Below are 16,315 nucleotides of genomic sequence, written 5' to 3' on the forward strand. Positions count from 1 at the left end.
TGGCCTGTTAAATTATATAGAGTAATTTTTACTTACAAATCTGATGTAATTAATATAATTACACAAAAGAATTTACTCGTATACATTTTACTTACAGTGCTGGTAATTATGTTAAATTGAATTAAATGTTACTCTTATAATGTGACAAAATAATACTGTGACAATGTGCAGTTAATTCTCATTAAGAAGAAATAACAAGCACTTACAGAAACCTATAATGCTTATAATCACTTTAAAGGTTTAACTTGAGCAATGATAAACATCCACGTCCATTGACATATTAAACACATATTACAACTCTAAAATTAGCAGCTCTATGCATAGATAGCGTAATCTCAGTATCAAAACATTTGAAAAACCTTTTAATCTAACAAAAATAAATTTGTAAGAAATTTGTGAATGTAAACATATTTTTCAAAACAGTTATAAAATGATGGTATCCATCATGTTTAACTATGTTGTTTTAATACAGCATAAGAGATGCGCAAATGTATACGTAAAAGTTGCACACAATGAACCTTTTGGATGTCACAGGGTACAAGTTTTCTCCAGTCGCAAAAAAAAAAAAAAAAAAAAAAAAAAAAAAAAGCAGGTCAACAAGGCAGATACATGCCTATGAACATCCGCAGTACACAAAAGCAGCTTGTTTTTCAAAGAACATACTTTAGGAGAACGCTTAAGTCCATCAAGGGCCAGAAACAGTTTCTTGAAAAATAAAAGGTGCAATCACTTGTTATTATTTCATGAGCATGTCTGAGATAGTTACAAACACTATTACACCGCTTGCAACCCTGATTCTTTAGGAGGTAAATACGGATTTTTACGATTGCATGAGCACAATTTTAAAAACAAGACTTGTCAAAACACTACACACAATTCACACATCCGCACACACAAGTAGCAGAACACCTCAGTTCTTTTGAAAAATGAAATCCTTCTTTCAAATTTTACAATAATTTAACAAAACCCAATTTTGACACCGTATGGCACACACACACATGGTTCATACAATCTGATTCTGTTTGATTCATTTATACTCTGCTGTTCTCAATCTTAAACAACTGTACCATTTCTAATTTTCTAATGATATAATTTGGGTTTGATTTTCAGAGAGTTTTGTTAAAGTAAAGTATATGAATATATTGAACAAACAGTACACATAAGACCAGTACTGCATATTGATGAAAATATTTATTTCTCTCCACATTGTAAAATCATTCAATTCATTCATGCATTTTAACTCTCTCAATGTCAACCCATGGGTACTCAGAACTCATGGTCAACCAAGGTTGCCCGAATCGCATCTGATAAATTTGGTCCCCAGTCTTCTTTGTCCAAATCCCACGTCTACCTCTTCCTATTCACTATACCCCTCTTACCCTCTCTACCCCTCGTCCTACACGGGCTCCCCCTCTTATCCTCACTCTTCCTCTTACTACGACGTTACCTTCTATTTTGGTAACTAACCTGTTGCCCTTTTATAGTGCTTACCCCTGATTGTTGAGTTTACAATTAAGCACCTAAGTGTCTACATGCCTGATGTTTGATCAATTGGTTTATAGGGGGTGATATTTTGGAAAACAGTGCCTTGGAATGGCAAAGAAGTGACATCAGGTTAGATTTCGGTGTCTAATGTTGAGTGTTTAGGGTTTTGCAAAACACTGTGTGTAGTGTTATGCAAAAACTGTGAGGCTGAGAATGTGATTATAGTTGTGCAGATCAGGGGTGAGGTTTTACTCATTGAGTGTCAGTTTAAATAATTGTGCCGTGCATGTCATTTTATTTATATTTATGCATTTGGCAGACGCTTTTATCCAAAGCGACTTACAGTGCCCTTATTACAGGGACAATCCCCCTTGAGCAACATGAAATAAATTGCCTTGCTCAAGGACACACTGGTGGTGACCGCTGGGATCGAACCAGCAACCTTCTGCATATCAGTTCCATGGTTTAACCCACTGGACCACCATTTCACAATTTTAGTGTGTTAACAATTGAAAAACTGTAATAATAATAAAATAATCATCTTAAATGATTCTAACACTATTTTAACAAGATAAAATATTTCAGAGATCTGCTACTTAAAATGCTTATCAGTTGTTTCAGTCTTTGTTTTATATATCTTTAAATACGTTTGAGCTGCTGTTGTTTCAGAAGTAGAGGCCTTATACTATATTTGAAAATTGGAGCATTAGGTCGTCATTTGTGACTTACTGTGTTTAATCATTTGTAAATATGACCAAAAAAAAAATATGATTTTGGTATTGGGTAAGCTCGAATGAAAAGAAAATGTAAGCAGTTTTAGAATCGTGTTAACTGACTGTATATTGTGTCAAAACAACCTGGATTGTGTTGTATTGGTAACAACAGAACGATGTTGTGCAAATTGTAATTAGAGTTTTGGAAAATGTGACTATAGATTGGATGAAATGGAAAAAAAAAAAAAAAAAAAACATGCAATTGTGGATTAGATTTCATAACATGTATTTAAAAAGTAGATGGATGGAATTTTATTTTTGTTCAGATTTTAAGGTCACGTATATACTATAAGATAATGATAAGATGTTCAGTTTAATACTTTTATTGACGTTGTCATAGTAATGTGGCTCAAGTAATATTAAAACGCAATGTACATATGGTATGTAACACATCGATAATAATTTAAATATTTTTCCAAATTATACAAACACTTTTAAACAATATTCTACAATCTGTATAAGCCATTATGTTGCCTGGTAACAGATTTTTAGAGGCGAGTGAAATTGTATCCAATCACAGTTAAACAAATTCATAGTTGTTATGGTTGGTGCGGTGCAGCATGGATGAATCAGAATCGGACTTCCAACAATAGACGGGTTTATTCAGCGAGGGGATAACATACCAACCATAGTAAACATATCAATAAGAATAGACAAGGAGTACAGGGAAGTGAGTCCAATATAATGGGAGTGCAGGGAACCCGGGGATGCGGGAGAGAGGATGACGAAGTGAGTTCAGTTGTAGGACAGGGAGGATCATGGGAAACTGAGTGCAGGACATTTGTAGTTTGTAACAATTGTATATTACAATTTACCAGAACGTATGTTCCTATGTTACCAGAACGCATGTTGACCATTCTTTAAGAACGGTTAAGAAATAATGTGAGTTTCAGACCTGCTGTGGTCTAGATTGTGTACACAGTGATGGAGATGTTTGTGTCCTGGAAGACTTCTGTAATAATGGGAGACACATTTTCCCATTTCAGTTTATCCAGACCACAGCCAATCCTAGCAAGAGAAAAATGACATCGGTTATTGTAGTCTATTCAGCAGAACAATAAAAAACCTATTTAAAATAACAAGTTACGCTAATTCTTTCCAAAATTAGTATTTAAAAATGCAATTATAAAGCAAAATAATTTTTCATTGTTTACAGTTATTTAGGTAGAATCATATTCAAAATCAAAATGCGGCTATTATTAAACCTGTCAGTTCACCGAGGCATGGATATACTGTTAACGCCATTGGCCAAGCAGTGTTCCCTCATAGACACAAGGCTCTTTCTGAGAATGTCATAGGTGGGTTTTTGGTAGTACTTTTTCTTTGTGACCTATATAGTGCAAGAAAAAGGAGGACAAGGTAAGTTTTGGATAACAAAACAAAGAAAGTTGTAAAATCCAGAAAACTCTACCCTCATCGTAATTGATTTAGTAAAACAGAACATTTTAAATAAACGCTACAAGCCATCTTACCAGGTAATACACAAAACGACCAGATCTTTTAAGGACTGCACATTGCCCAGGTTGCTTCTCTAAACAGAATACAACAAAGAAAACTGAGAATCAACTGGGTGTGATTTGAGTGTTATATCTAGTGTAATGATAAATCACACTTACCCTGAGCCAGCAGCTCCTCAACTCCAGTAAACTTTTTCTTGAAGAGCAAAGCGACCCCTGCTCCCATGCGGCAGTCTTCACTGATGCAGTGCGCCAGGGCGTCGGTGGACGGACAGGTGAACAAATCTCCTCTCATGTGGAGCAACCGCCATCCTGCGCTGCACGGGAGCGTTTCAGGAGTAGCCATTGTAACACTAGACTTGTAGACCGTTTCCTAGCCTCTTTAAATACCAAATTCATTGGGTAGGGCCTGTAGCTTCGAGGTGGTTAGAGAGAATATGACGCCTTAAATAGTCATAAAACACCAGCCTTAACACACTTTTAATCATGTCACAGCATCTAACCCCTGTTCTTTGAATGGTATTACACAATCAAAATAAAATGTTTTCTTCCCCCCTCCAAAAACATTTAAGGTAGTTTTATGTAAATGATGAATACGGTGGTTTAATGTATCATCTGATTAAATCAACCAAATGCTGTATACGAACCAAGAGATGTGTAGAACATCAAATGGTCGCTAGCATTACAGCTAAATGTTGGAAACGTAGTTTTAGTGGAAAGGGGATAACAAACATGCACATAATTACAATTACGCACAAAGAAGAATGGTGATGTTTAAAAAAATAAAGCGGTAAAACACTGTTTCAGAAAAAACTTGAACAAAATCGAATAAACTTTTTAAGCAAAAAATAATAATAAGCGCATGAGGACGAGTACAGCACCCCTAAATGTTGATAACGTCAAGATATTCATTCTTGCCTATTCATTACCATAAAGTTTTGTATGTTTATATTTATTTCACTGCATACCGTTAATGAGTTTGCCTTAATGACGTCACAGAGGACCGCTTGAGTAACAACCTAATCACGTCTTTCATTTACTGCTAAGTTTTACCACCTACAGGTACCAACAACCCAGAACATGTAACAATATCATAATTATATACAAGATATCATGCGTGACACCTTTTGTAAATGACTAAAAACTAATATTTAAGTTGAACATATATTAAAAATTGTAAAAAAAAAAATTAAGAGATGTTAAACAATTCTACCGGTTATTGAATAATTATTGAGACAACCATGACGACACATTGTAATGTTGTTTTTGTTCCCGTTTCATGGATCAAACCTAAAAGGCAGATGCCTAAAAGATAGTATTGGAGCGTGGGGAAAATAAAACAGCCTGAATCATCTAACTTTTTACTTAGAATGACTACTTATCAAGGTTACTTTTTATTGAAGTTCGCATATTATAAAAAAAGTGTTACCACCACATCATTCTCAAATGTAAAATGTTGTAACTAACTGTAATAGACGGGTGTGTTTTAAGCACAAAAGTTGTAAATGTAACAGAAATGTGTCTTGGCTTGTGACCACTTCCTAGATAGACCAGAAAGACGATCTGAAAGAACATCATAGTTTAATTTTCTTATGTTGTATTTTGTTTGACCATGCTCAAAGTCTTCATCTAAAAACTGTACAAAGAAGCAAAATGTAAAACTGTCATCTACTGGCGGGGAAAAAAATCTACTTTGCAAACTTTTACTATAAATGCGTGTCATTTTCACGCCTAGAGGAGGCAAAGCGTGACATTGACACGCATCCTCTAGAGGACCAGCGTGTGTATTACACGCCTTGGCGTGATACTGGGTTGATAGAGCAGAAGAGATGATTTCTGTATTATGTTTTAATTATAATTACCCACCGTACACATTTGTATTAAATTGTGCACGGATAATTGTTGTATAAAGATTATGCTTGGAAAAAATCGTCATCTGAGATCTGACTAAATATGATCAATCTAGTGGAGTATCATTTACAAACATTGTGATTCTGGTGCATTTAATCTTTTAGTAAATCCTCTAAAATGACACGATACCTACAAAAATATAGTCAAAATGTGTAAAACAGTACAAGTTTTGTGTTCTAGGTGAGAAAAATTTGCCAAGATTAGGTTTAATGAGTATTACAAAACAATATGTTTTCCCCGTGGTTGTGAAACACAGGAGGTAAATCGTTTGAAATGTAGGTTTGTCAAAAGAAAACAAAAAAGTTTAGCCATACAATTAAAAATATGCTTAAAGTGAATTCATCACACAAGTGATGATTTACATGAACTTGCACTGACAACAACAAGATCGGAATCTTCACCTAAAACCATATACAGTCCGACAAATAAAATGCGATCAATGATATTGATAATATGACTAAGACTATGGAAGGGGGAAAAAATACCTATCACAATAAATTGGATTTTCTTTATGCACTATGACATCTTTTCTTAAACAATGTCACTGTTTTCTTACTCTAGGCCTCTTGAATTTACAGAGAGTTTTTGTACACACATAATTCCTATAAAGAACATGTTTGGATTTTATCAGTAGGGAAATGGGCAATGATGTAAGCTTTAATCAACATCTATTTATTTGTGCCAAAGATAATAAAGACAGCGGTAATAAACAGCTGAATCAACTTAGCTTGATATTATCTGGATTCTAATGCATTAGGCACTAGTAAAGACTATTAAAAATAGCAAGTGTGATACTAGAGTACAAATATTGTATAACTCATGTTGAAACATACTCTGTTTGGTTTCATCTGAATCCTTGTGATTGTAACACGCCTGAAACTTTGAAAATATTAAACCAACAGCTAAATCTTTGGTTTTAAGGTAAAACAAATAGTCTCAAGAGACCCACTGACCCTGGAAGTCACGACTTCCGAAGACCTCGCATGTGTAAATTCACCAGGTTGACAAAAAACAAACAAAAAACAACAACATTGTAGGGTCTTTAACACCCTGCAGAATCATTGGGGCTCTCTCCAAATCATCAGCTCTCTCCAAAGTCTGTTCTGGTCACCAGACAAACTGTCTCATCAACATAAGGTTACATTTGTAAAATTCACCGTATTTTGAGTAGATAACCGATAGTATATTTTCAGTAAAGGGTATGTTTCCGCAATGATAAAGGCCAGTTTGGGAGACACAAGAAAAGTAAAATCATATACAACTTGTACATGCAATCCTAGATCATGGCTTCCACAAAATGCCAAATATTATAGTAGTGTAAAATATGACCAGTTAATATTTAAAGTAAGATCATGCTTAGACATAAAACGAGTAAAATGAAATATTCACTCAAGACTTTACTTCTGCTGTGTCATTGACCACAGAGGAACAGCTGGTCTTCAAATCACCCCATCACCCTTCCCTGAAGCTATCACTAATGATTGTGTGGGGATTTTCTTAAAAATACGTCTAAACTTCTTTTACTAATAATCTTTTAAAACAAATTAAATGAAACAAATTCTGTTTATTTGTGACAAACTTTGTTAACATGTTTCATTGCATGGGGTTCATACATGGTTAAGCGTTATTACTCAAGACCGGCTTGAATCTTTGTAGAAATAATATTTAACATTATGCACTGGGTTGTACAAAAAAACAAAAAAATGATGGTTTATGATGGATTTAAGCAAAAATCATCGGGCATCAGATGCTATCTTTATACATCAGTCTTCTGGGAAGATTAAGAAGAAACGATTTTATTAAAACTTTAAATATTTAATTTAGATCTAATTTAAACTTTTAAGATTAGGCTTTGAAATAAAATGAGTACGAACAACATTGCCTCTGGAAAGGTGTTTGCTAACTTTGTGCTTGTTGTTTAGTTTGATACAGGTTAAAATATTTGCTTTTTATCATTTCATAAAGAACTACCTCTTCATCTCTCTGAAAAAATGTAAGGTATTTTCATATTTATTTATTATTATTATTTATATATTTATTATTATATTTAGCTAAAACTGGGGGGGGGGGGGGGGGGGGTTCAGGTATCCCCTAACGTTGTTGGGACTAAATGTGGCCATAATGGTAGTAATACATCACATTTTCCCCAAAATTAACAAAATTAACCCCATGTGCAAATCAGCTTATACATTCTATAATTTTTTTTATTGATTTATTTATTGAAAATGTAAAAATGCAAAAAGTTTTCTGTGAGGGGCCGTGTTTAGGGGCATTGGGATAGATTACAGTACGGAAATCATTATGTCTATGGAAAGTCTTCATAAAACATGGAAACCCAACATGTCCACGTTTGCTGCCCCAATGCTGACTGTCTCACATTTCAGCAGGGTTTTACACCCCTGGATGCGTGAGAAAGAGAGACAGTGAGAGAGATTTTATATAGTGCGTTTTTTGATATTGAGGTGGGATACGGGTAAAGTTAGCGACAGGTGTGGTGGTATGGGTATGTTTAAGGGTATTTTACAGTTGACCTGTAAAACATCTGAGCCGTGCGGGACCATATTTTACGCCGAACTGTCACAATCAGGACGACTCCCTGCGGAAGAGCGGCTATCGAAAAAGATTGTAATTGGAAAAAATAAAGACCGTGCCTGTTACACACAGACACACGCACATACATAGATGCGCGCGTCCCTGTTTTTGAGAGGCGCGCTCAAGGTGAACGCTGCTGTGTGTGAATAGAAGGCAGAGGGGCCGTGAGATGATTTTTTGTTTTATACATTCATAACCTGTTTTATTTTTTCTTTAACTCTTTAATAAACATGTAAGCTGATTTTTTATTTTGTTTCATACATTTCCCTGTATGTTTTATTTTTTATTTCATTGTTTAAACATTTAACTGATTGCATTTGTAAGGCTTATATTGTTTTAAAAGAACAGATGTTTGTGGGATGCGCGGGGAATTTTCTGATAACAGCGACTTCAAAAGATAAAACCTTCTGTCAATAACATGATTTATTATACCGCATTCAAAAACAAAAAACCAACTGTCAAATTCATCAAAACAAAAAAACCTAATGTCAAAAAAACCTAATGTCAAAAAACCAACTGTCAAAGTCATCAAAGACATCAAAACCAACTGTCAAAGTCATCAAAACCTAATGTCAATCATATGATTTATTATGACAATAGGTCAAAAACCAACTGTCAAAAACATCAAAACCTAATGTCAATCACATGATTTATTAAACAGGAAGTCCCGCCTATACAGGAAGTCCCTCCTACACCGGATGCCCCGCCTATACAGGAAGTCCCTCCTACACCGGAAGTCCCGCCTACACCGGAAGTCCCGCCTACACCGGAAGTCCCGCCCCCTATACCGGAAGTCCCGCCCACCTGTCAATCAATCAAATTTTGACATTTGGTGTAGTATATTAACTACTATGCTGCATAAGCTTCATTCGCAATAGAACATTTTAGATCATGCACTCCAGACAAATTTCCTTTTAAGGAAGGCCGTCCCTGATTTATCAAAATTGATCCTGCATCTTAATTAAAAACACATCATTTATTAAAACATATCAAACAAACATATTCATCAACATATTTAACAAACCCAAAAACTTGTAGCTTTATATGAGTAAAATTCTACAAACAACTGATAGAACATGTTGTTTTGACAATTTGATGAAATCAGAATATTGATGATTCTACAACATATTAAAAGGCTAACAAAAACTTAATAAGAGGAACATGTCAACCATTGTAAAACAAAAAAACACTCTAAACACTTTAAATGAATTTTGATTGTGTCCTTATTTTAAAGCGTTTTGCTCTGCATTTTAACTGCGTTTGGCAGACACTTTTATCCAAAGCATTCAAGGTACACATTTTGTCCGTTTTTGACATTACTCTTCTCATCCTTTCTTCACTCCACAGAGTTAAATTAATGATTTGCCTTCCTTTCGACTCTTTCTTTCCTTTCTTCCATCTCTGATCTCCATGCCTCCAAGAGAGGACATGCCAAATTAAATGAATGGATTTACTTTCACAAATGGATTTATATGATCATGTGCATTTTTTGACGCAATGAGGCAAAAGTAAAAATTCACATAGGCTACAGTTGTTGCAAAAACATGAAAAGACGAGCATGGAGGTGATGGATTGGAAGGATCAGAGAAAATATTGATCTGTGAACTTCACTGTTAAGAAATGCATTGAATGATTCACTTTCTATTCAAATTAATTCAAATTGATTCACTTCATATCTAAAAAATAATTCAGTGGCTTAAATATCTTTAAATTTTAAAATTTATTTTACTATAAAATAGTAAATATCACAGTAATAATTAACTTTATTAACTTAATAAAATCTCTAAATATCATTTACTTGATGTTTTGAGTTGAACATACCAAAATAATTGACTAAAAATCCAACAGTTAATTTTGTCTCAAATTTACAGTTATATTTAAGTTTTTTTCACTAAAAGAATTTAGTGTTCGAATAACCAATTATTTATTTAAAATATACTTAATATATTTGTGAAAATTCCATCAAAATATTTGAGAAAGGAGAATTAAATTGATCTGTTTCAAGAACCATAAATATTTAATTAATTCAAATCAAGATTATTAATCTTTAACACACACTGAAGAAATTGAGTAACTTTACTCGATTATAACACTGCACCCCTCCCCCGCCCCTTGGCGTGACGGCGGCTGGAAGGTTGATTGAGCGCAGGCTGTTTGAATTCTCTTCAGTCTCCAGAGCAGTTCCTTCTTCTCAGCGTTGCCGAATTGGTGGATTTCCTCTGTGAAATTCAGGTTTTTGTGTTTTTATTTTATCTATAAAATTATTACTTTGCTTAAAATAATTTTATTTAATGCAAAACAACATACAGGACGCAATGTGAGTCACCTAAACAGGTGTGGCATCTGTCATTGAAGCCAAAGCACACAAATTTATTCCTTAGGATAATGAATATAATTCATTTGGATGATAAAATGTTCTTAAAACTGTTTATTGGCAGGTTATGGAGTCAAGCGCGTTGCAGCATCTTTGAGCTACGAGTGAAACGCAGGACGGTGGTCTGAAGTTCAAAGTCCACCCGCAGAGCCTGAAGGCGCTGATACGGTGGACATTGGTTAACAGACAGGTTACAAAAGGAAAAGTCAAGTGATTACACTTGAATTACTTTTAAATGTTTAATTTTTACTTCTAAAATGTTTGTTACAAGAGTTTAAATGTTGCCAATATTGTATACATGTTATTGTTACAAAACTGTAATATATGCTGTATTGCTGTAACGTTACTCATCGACAATCAAGGCCAATGTCATGTATAAGTGTGGTTGTGTGGAGTATTTTACAAAGGTTTAGAAGAAATTAAAAAGTTAATATTAAAGTTATACTATAAGAGTTAATATTACTCATGAATAAAAGCAGTTAATATTACTCATAAATATTGTTTTTTAAATGTTTTTTCTTCAATTTTTTTCTACTCAATTTTATTTGTAAATGTGCCAAATGTAGTTACTTAGATCTACTTAATTTTTTGACTTGCATTTGTTCAACTTATACGGTGTATGTAATTGATTACACTGCTTTAAAATGTTTCACCAAAAAAATTTGTAAATCATAGTAAACGTTTTTAGAGTGTACACATGTTTTATGTTTTAGTAGTCAGGGAGAGTCATGAATCTTTCGACTTTTAGTATGCAGACTTTTTTATTTACACAGGTTAAAGGTGAAGAGGGACGATGATCTGCATTAGGAGGAGTTGCGGTTGATCCACAAGTGCTTCAGTTTCAGATCGTTCAGGTAGCGTTCCAGCAGCCACTCTTTTTCTCTTCGCTTATTCTCCTTGAGTATTTTCTTCTCCTGCTTTTTCTTGGCCTTCTCCTGTGCCCAGGTCAACAGAGCAAATGGCGCTTTTCTTTTGCACTTTGTCTGGATGTTCACATTGGGCTGGGTCTCGTTCTTGGGGCCGTCAGGGGCATCATCCGAAAAGCCTTGTATGGCCTTGGAGTCTCCCATTTCACCGGGGGCACCTTCCTCTTCCTCAAATGCCTGGACCTCCTCCACCACTTCACTCGCCCACGCTTCATCCTGCACCTCGCTGTCCTTCTCCAACCAAGCAAACATCTTTCTCGGTTTGATTTCAGCCTCTGGCGTTTGGGGGCGTTCAGACTTGAGTAAGTCACTGGCCCGGATGGTCTTCCCTGTGTACTCCACGTACTCGTTCTCCTCATCCTCTATGTCAATCAGCATGAGTTGCGGAGGTGGCTCAAACAGGGAAGAAGTGAACGACTGAGGCTTCCGGCTGGGAGGATGTTGCAGAGCAATGACTTCATCAGGTGCAGGAGTGGGGCTCGGAGGAAGTCGTCTGGGATGACGCACTTGGGATGAAGAGTGACGGATGGAAAACCGTTCTTCAGGTGCTTGAGTGGGGCGTGGAGGAACCACCAATGGAAGCACATGGGATGAAGAGCATCGGAAGGAAACAACTTCATCGGGACATGGAAGAACCGCCAACGGTTTGTCGCAATCCACTTGAAGTGGAGAACATGACAGGGATAACACATCCTCAGGTGCTGGATCCGGTTTCTGAGGATGCACAGGTTTTGTCACTGGCGGCAGGGGTTCCAAGTGAGCGGCTGGTAGAACGAGGTGTCCGGAGACACTTGGAAGCATTGGTAGTTCTCCCTCTATTGGCTTCAGGAAGGAAGATCGGATTGTTGTATGCACAGGTTTGACCTCCACAAGAAGTGGCGTTGGCTCTGTGAGCTTCCGTTCCATCTGTTTTCTTTTCAACCTTTTCTTTTCTCCAGCTTCTCTAAGCTCACTTCCTCCCTCCATCAGCTTTTCCAGACTGTGCATCTCGCTTTTTTTCTGGTGTACACGTCCTCTCTTCTTTATCTTTTCAAGGCTGAGTGTCTTTTCAGCCTCATCTTTATGACTGCCTCCCTTATTGACCTTCACCTCTCTTTCCTCCTCTCTCTCTCCAAGCGGGTACTTTTCAGGTACCTTGCGGCGTCTCTTCCTGCGCTTCCTGTCATTGGCAGTGGAGTCGAAGGCCTCACGCTGCTCTGGAAGTTTCTCTGCCGCTAGTTCTTGAGCTGCACACTGCTGTGCTCTCTGAGGTGTCTCCCTTCTGAGCAAGAAGTCAGGAAAACGCTCAAACAGTTGTCTAATTACACTACTAAACAGCGCCATTATGGACACTGAATGCTGAGTGAATTCAATATTTGCAGTCGATATCTGCAGAAAGTCTCGAAAGTCTTTCGATCTATTCACTCCTAACACACCAACAGCAAACCAGAGTCAGAGCTGCAGTTGAGAGCTTCCAGAACAGAATCTCCACTATGATGTCACAATAGTGAGCTCAACCTAAGCAGCTCCAGAAGCAGCAAACACACACATTCACACAAGTGGCATCAAATTAAATACTGTTTCCAAACGAGTTTCCCAAACACTCCTCCCCCTCCCTGAATATTAAACGGAGATAGTAGAAATAAATTGAGTTCCCTGGTTTTAGTTTCATATTTAAAAAGTAGCCAATTATTTCATTTTTTTTCAATCAATTAATATTTCTACATTAAAACTGTATATTATATTATATTTAACACAGGAATCTCTATGCACAGTGTTTGGTAAGTTTCTCAAAAAAAATAATAATTACTAGCTACTAATTACATATTCAATGGTGTAATTATATTACAACTTCTCTCTCTCTCTAAAAAGTTATGATTAGGCTACTTATACAAATTATTTTCTAAATTCCATATCAACCTCGACCAGGTGAACAATACAAAGATAGACAAGAAACTCTTTTAAATCTTTCAAATAAATAATATAAAATTGCATAAATTGTTCTTGAACTGACCAGAGTATTTAAAGGGAGAAGGCTATATTACATTTTAAAATAAAATGTAAAATTTGGATGTTAAATCTACTATTGTTTTATACAGAATTGTTATATACCTTATTTAATGGAGTAACATTGGAAGTAACTGTAATTAAATTAATATCTTACTTTTTTTTTCGAAGGGAAAGTAAATAAATGACAGCAATTAATTAATGAGTTAGTAATGCATTACACCCAACACTGATTATTTTAATTGCAGTGTAAATCCATTCATGGCGCTTGAGCTGCATTAAGTGTAAATACAAAGATGGATTTTGTTGATTGACTGATTTTATTTTATTGGTAATAGCCATACAGTGTCTTTTTATTCAGATTGAATTTATTGATTAAATCTGACATAAGCAGTGGTGGAGGAAGTACTGAATCTCAGTACTTAAGTAAAAGTACAAATAACTAGAGACATATTTGCTTTAGTAAAAGTGGAAATACCACGATGACAACCCTACTTAAGTAAAAAGTACCTCATTTTAAATGTAGGCTATGAGTATTAAAAGTAAAAGTACTTGCATAACAATTTATTCTCTTAATGTCTATATTTTAATAATTAAAAAAAGATTATTATACTAACTAAAAAGTTAGTTTTGGATTAATGTAATTGTGCTTACCATCTGTAGCCCAGTTTACATTCTGACTTACAATTCTGGTTATCTATCAGGGTGATCTGAGTTAAATATCATTATTCTGAAGTGATATTCTCACCAGTGTTTAATCAGCTTTGACGTATTTTTAAATCTGCATATTTATGATATTTTTACCTTTTATAAAGGGAATTTCCCCCCCTAATCTTATTAAATATAGGCTATGCTTCAGCTTTCCTTTTATATTCTTAAATTTGATCAATAGGCCTACATTAAATTGGAATAAGACATATTATGGTGCTGTTAACAATCAAGTTCAATAATTTACACTGAAAAATTATAACTGCATTAAATAATGTTATGAGATTGTTTTAAATATTTTTTTTGAATACAAATAAGAAATGTTGGAAAGAATGTTTAAACATGAAACTAAACTGCCAGTAGGTGGCGGCAGGTCTTAATTGAGGGAATCATTGAGTCGATTCGTTCAAACGGCTGATTTGTTCAGGAATGAGGCAGTCGTTTATGAACAGGTCATTTGATTGAACTGATTTGTTCAAAACGCTGAATCATTCAGCACTTGTTGCTGTGAAATGCGTTATATTTTCGCTGCTGAAATAGAACAAAAACAGTAAATTTTGCATCCAAAATGTAAGTGACTTAATGTTAATTAATTGTTTATGGAACTGTCATATGAAATCAGTGTCACATTTTCAATCGTGGTGGTATTCAGGAAAACAGCACTCTTGGTCGTGTGATGTTTTTTAACTGTAACTTAGGCCTATTATATGTCATTGTGGTATTGAGCTCTGGTGAGGCGGGGTCAAGGGAGTATTCGCATATTAAAAACTTTGAATTTTTACTGCAGTATGTGACTGAGTTTCTCTGTGTGAGAGGCGCTGCTTGTTTTCGATTTATAGGCAGCTGCCTCGCTGCCTTATGAGACAACGTTTGTGCATGAAGGCACCTCACGAAACTGATTTCGGACAGATTTCTTAGGCAGTGTAACAGTTTAATGAGCTACAGCAAAATAGAGAGAGCGTTGGTGAGAACTAAACAAATATTTAATTACTACATTAGTCATTTCTCGTTAGAAATGACTTTAGAAGTAGAACATGTTGGTAAAAAACGTACATTTACACACAAACTGGCCAGCAAACGCAACTCTCGGACGCCATTTTTCCCCCTAGCTCAACTGTCACAGAATGGAAAACACAGGATTGTGGGATTTCAAAGGCAGCGAAGGATACAAATATGCTGCCTTCAAAAATAGATCAGATGAAGGTATCTCAGGAGACAGGAAGTGAAGCTAACATTAGATTCGGACGTGCCTTCCTGCCTTGAAATGTGTCCTCCGATGGGAGCATTTTCCAGGTTTCAAGCGCAGTGTTACCATCAGTTCATTATTATACATATTATTATCATCCACTGTTGATCGTCACTTACACAAAATTAAAGCAGAATATTTTTTGCATTTTGGTGATTCCCTAGTTAAGTTTGTTATTGACGTTTTAATTAGCTTGTCCAGTCAGGGAAGTAAAATTCTCTTTCACTTGCCCCTTCAAAAAATCCAGTTGTCCCTGATAAGCGGACACGCGTTATTGTCGAGCCCTTAAACTGATCAGAAAATGTAACGGAACGTTGTATGTAACAAAGTAAAATTCAAAAGTATGCACTAATGATTCTACTTAAGTAAAGTACAGATACGTGAAAAATGTACTTAAGTAAAGGAACGGAGTATTTGTACTTTGTTACATTCCACCACTGGATTGCAATATTATGAATGTATGGATGAACTTTATTTTGAATGAATATCCAGCTCACGTGGGTAAGACATTGCGTTTGTTCCTTCATTTCACCACGGATTCGTTTGTAAACGAGACTTGATTTGCTGACAGGATGAGATTACATGAATGAATTAAGCAACACGCTTGTGTGTCACAGAATCCTTTATTTCAGGTGTTGTTGGTTCATTGTGCTACGATTCGTGATCACTGATCAGACTCGGGACATGTAGCCTATGGGCCAGGGCTCGTAAAGCCCAATGTCCCGGGGCTATGTGTTTTCCAGAAGGGCTACCAAGTGTGTTGTTCACTCTCTTGACTTGATATTTGAAGGAAAAATACAATCGCAGAAGTTTTGATCATGCTTTGATTTGGCTGACCCTGCAGTGAGGCTTGTGCG

General features: G+C 35.7%; 1 protein-coding gene across 1 annotated transcript; it reads right to left on the bottom strand.

Moving 5' to 3' along the window:
• Positions 1 to 3,163: 3,163 nt before the first annotated feature.
• LOC307141269 (ADP-ribose glycohydrolase OARD1-like) lies at positions 3,164 to 4,061 on the bottom strand (the record flags this gene model as incomplete). Its single annotated transcript, XM_079841328.1, has 4 exons — positions 3,164 to 3,266; positions 3,476 to 3,588; positions 3,731 to 3,789; positions 3,875 to 4,061. The coding sequence occupies 4 exons, from the start codon at positions 4,059 to 4,061 to the stop codon at positions 3,164 to 3,166; spliced, it is 462 nt and encodes a 153-aa protein (XP_079697454.1).
• Positions 4,062 to 16,315: the final 12,254 nt, after the last annotated feature.

This window comes from Gobio gobio (assembly GCF_949357685.1).
Source record: "Gobio gobio genome assembly, chromosome: 17".
Lineage (NCBI taxonomy): Eukaryota > Metazoa > Chordata > Actinopteri > Cypriniformes > Gobionidae > Gobio > Gobio gobio.